General features: G+C 37.0%; 1 protein-coding gene across 1 annotated transcript in view; it reads left to right on the top strand.

Moving 5' to 3' along the window:
• Positions 1–2,735, top strand: part of HELRODRAFT_178406 (hypothetical protein) — a gene marked incomplete at both ends in the record, with an annotated part of 10,689 nt that overhangs the window by 6,427 nt on the left and 1,527 nt on the right. Inside the window, 5 exons of the mRNA XM_009026502.1 lie at positions 196–270; positions 453–518; positions 744–873; positions 1,765–1,897; positions 2,044–2,147. Coding sequence (XP_009024750.1) covers positions 196–270; positions 453–518; positions 744–873; positions 1,765–1,897; positions 2,044–2,147 — 508 coding nt within the window. The remainder of the gene's footprint in view (positions 1–195; positions 271–452; positions 519–743; positions 874–1,764; positions 1,898–2,043; positions 2,148–2,735) is intronic.

Here is a 2,735-nt window from a genome sequence, read left to right as displayed (position 1 = left end):
GATGATGATGACAATGATGATGATGATGATGACGATGATGATGATGATAAATATGGGAATGACGATGACGATTAGGGTGACGATGATGGCAGTTGAAAAAAAGTGAAAATATTATTTTCATCATCATCATCATTGTTGTTGCTCTTATTATTGTTGTTGTTATTATTATTATGACGTCATCGTCATCGTCGTCAGGATCATCCGGATCCGCTGGAGTCGACGTCACTCCTCAGTAACTCCATACCAAAGATATTCAGCGCTGTCACTCAGGTGATGATGGTGATAGTGTTGATGATGATGATGATGGTGGTGACGATGATGATGGTGGTGACGATGATGATGGTGGTGACGATGATGATGGTGATGATAATGGTGACGAAGGTGATGATGATGGCGATGGTGACGATGATGGTGGTGATAATGATGATTTATTATTATTATTATTTTATCAGTCCAATGAGAGATGCTTAGCTCTGACGAATGGCGTCGTATACATTCCATACCTGGAAATGGTTAAGGTTGTGATGATGATTTTTTTTCATTCTTTCGTTCATTCGTTCGTTCACTCAGTCTTACATTCATTCAGCTGTTCGTCCATTCATTCTTTGGTTCATTCATTCAACATTTGTTTATCCATCCATTCGTCCATCCAGCCATTAATTAATTAATTCATCCATTCCATCATTCATTCATCAATTCACTCATTTCATCATTCATCCATCAATTCATCCATTCATTCACAGGAATTCTTGAGGTCATATTTGAAAGAGTTGAAGCGGGTGATGATGAACATATTCGAGAAATTCAATCGCGATGTCATAGTTGAAGACTGGTCGGATTTTCAGAATGCCTTGAAAGTCATCCAGCTATGCGGTGTGTGTTCGTGTGTATGTGTGTGTTCGTGTGTATGTGTGTGTTCGTGTGTATGTATGTGCGTGTTCGTGTGTATGTATGTGCGTGTGTATGTGTAAGAATCTATAAAGTCTTAAACTTAATCCTTCTAAATTTGAATTAATTTGTTTCAATAAATCTAAGCTCTCTATTGCTATTTCTCCTATTATCTTACCTGATTCTAAAACTCTTGGTGTTTCTCACAAGTTTCGTAGTCTAGGCTTTATCTTTGATTCTACTGTGTCTCTTTCTTCTCTGCTAGAAGTTGGCCTTTTTTTGACAATCCTACTCTTCTCCTTCTTGTTACTTTAGTTTTATCAAGGATTGATTATTGTAACTCGCTCTACTATGGTCTTCCTGATTCTACACTGTATCCTTTATGTACAGCTTTCAACTCTGCTGCTCGTCTAGTTGCTTTCTTTTCTCATATATCTCCATATCTTGTTCTTTTGTTCACTGGCTACCTATAAAATTTAGAATAATTTTTAAAATCTGCACGTTTGTGTACAAGTCTCAATCTAAATTCTTTCCTAAGTACTTATCAGATATAGTAATTGAACCTAAACGCCCCGCTTTACGATCGTCATCTTGTTCTCACTTCTTAACTCTTTTTACTAAATCCGCATTTACTTTTTCTGGCTTTTTTTTCTGGAACTCTCTACCTCCTTTCTCTGACTACTTCTCCATCACTTACAGAGTTCAGATCTCAAGACCCATCTGTTTGCAAAATTCATTGAGGAGCGCTGTTGAACTCGCGGAAATAGCGCTTTATAAACTAATTGATTGATTGTTGTAGTGGTAGTTGTTGTGGTAGTTGTTGTGGTTGCTGTTGTTGAGAGTGATGATGACGTCATTTTTTTGTCTGCTATCCAGGTGAATTGATCGCACACATGGACGAGTTGGACCTGCTGCTCACTAGCTGCGTCGTAGCTGTCGGCTGCAATAGCAGCAGCGGCAACAACCACAACAATATTAATAATAACAGCAACAACATGTCACAACAACAGTTAGTGTATATATGACAATTATGGCTATGTTGATGACTTTAATGATGGTGATCGTAATGTTGATGATGAGGAAGAAGAAGAAGATAATGATGATGACGAGTAGAATTTTATTATTATTATTTATTGCATAAATATAAAAACACAGATTGGACAGAAAGAAGTTTGCATTCAAAGATTATAAATCGTATCTAATGGACAGCAGTGAAGAACGCAAGAAGTTGGAACAACTGATTGATCACTTGATCCAAAGTCGGTTTGTTGTTCTTTGTCGTTCATTTATTAATTTATTTATTCAATCAATCATTCATTCATTCATCTATACATTCATCCATTCAACTGGATGTTTCAGCCAGTGTGCATCATTTATTCATTCATCTACCCACCCGCCCATCCACCAATTATTTATCCATCCATTCATCCATCTATTCATACATACATTCGTTCATTCATTCATTCATTTCTTCAGACGATACGGCTAGCGTTCTTAGTACTGCGAAGGCCGAATCGTATAGCGTGTGTAAGATGGTCCACAAGCTATCTTACGATATCGTCTTCAACCCTCTGAAACGTCATTTCGTCACGTTACCACAACTTCCGGTTTTGATAATGATTGTTGTACGATTGTTGGTGATGATGATGATGATGGTTGTTGGGATGATGATGATGATGGTGGTAATGATGTAGGTAGATGATGTTGATGGTGATGATGATGACGTTTTCTATCCAGTCAGAGATATTTCATCATTTCATAACACAACCTCCCGTTATGATGATGATGATGATGGTGATAGTTGATAATAATAACAACAATAATAATAACAAAAGCAACAATAAGAA

This window comes from Helobdella robusta (assembly GCF_000326865.2).
Source record: "Helobdella robusta unplaced genomic scaffold HELROscaffold_47, whole genome shotgun sequence".
NCBI lineage: Eukaryota > Metazoa > Annelida > Clitellata > Rhynchobdellida > Glossiphoniidae > Helobdella > Helobdella robusta.
This window is presented reverse-complemented; position numbering and strand designations above follow the sequence as displayed.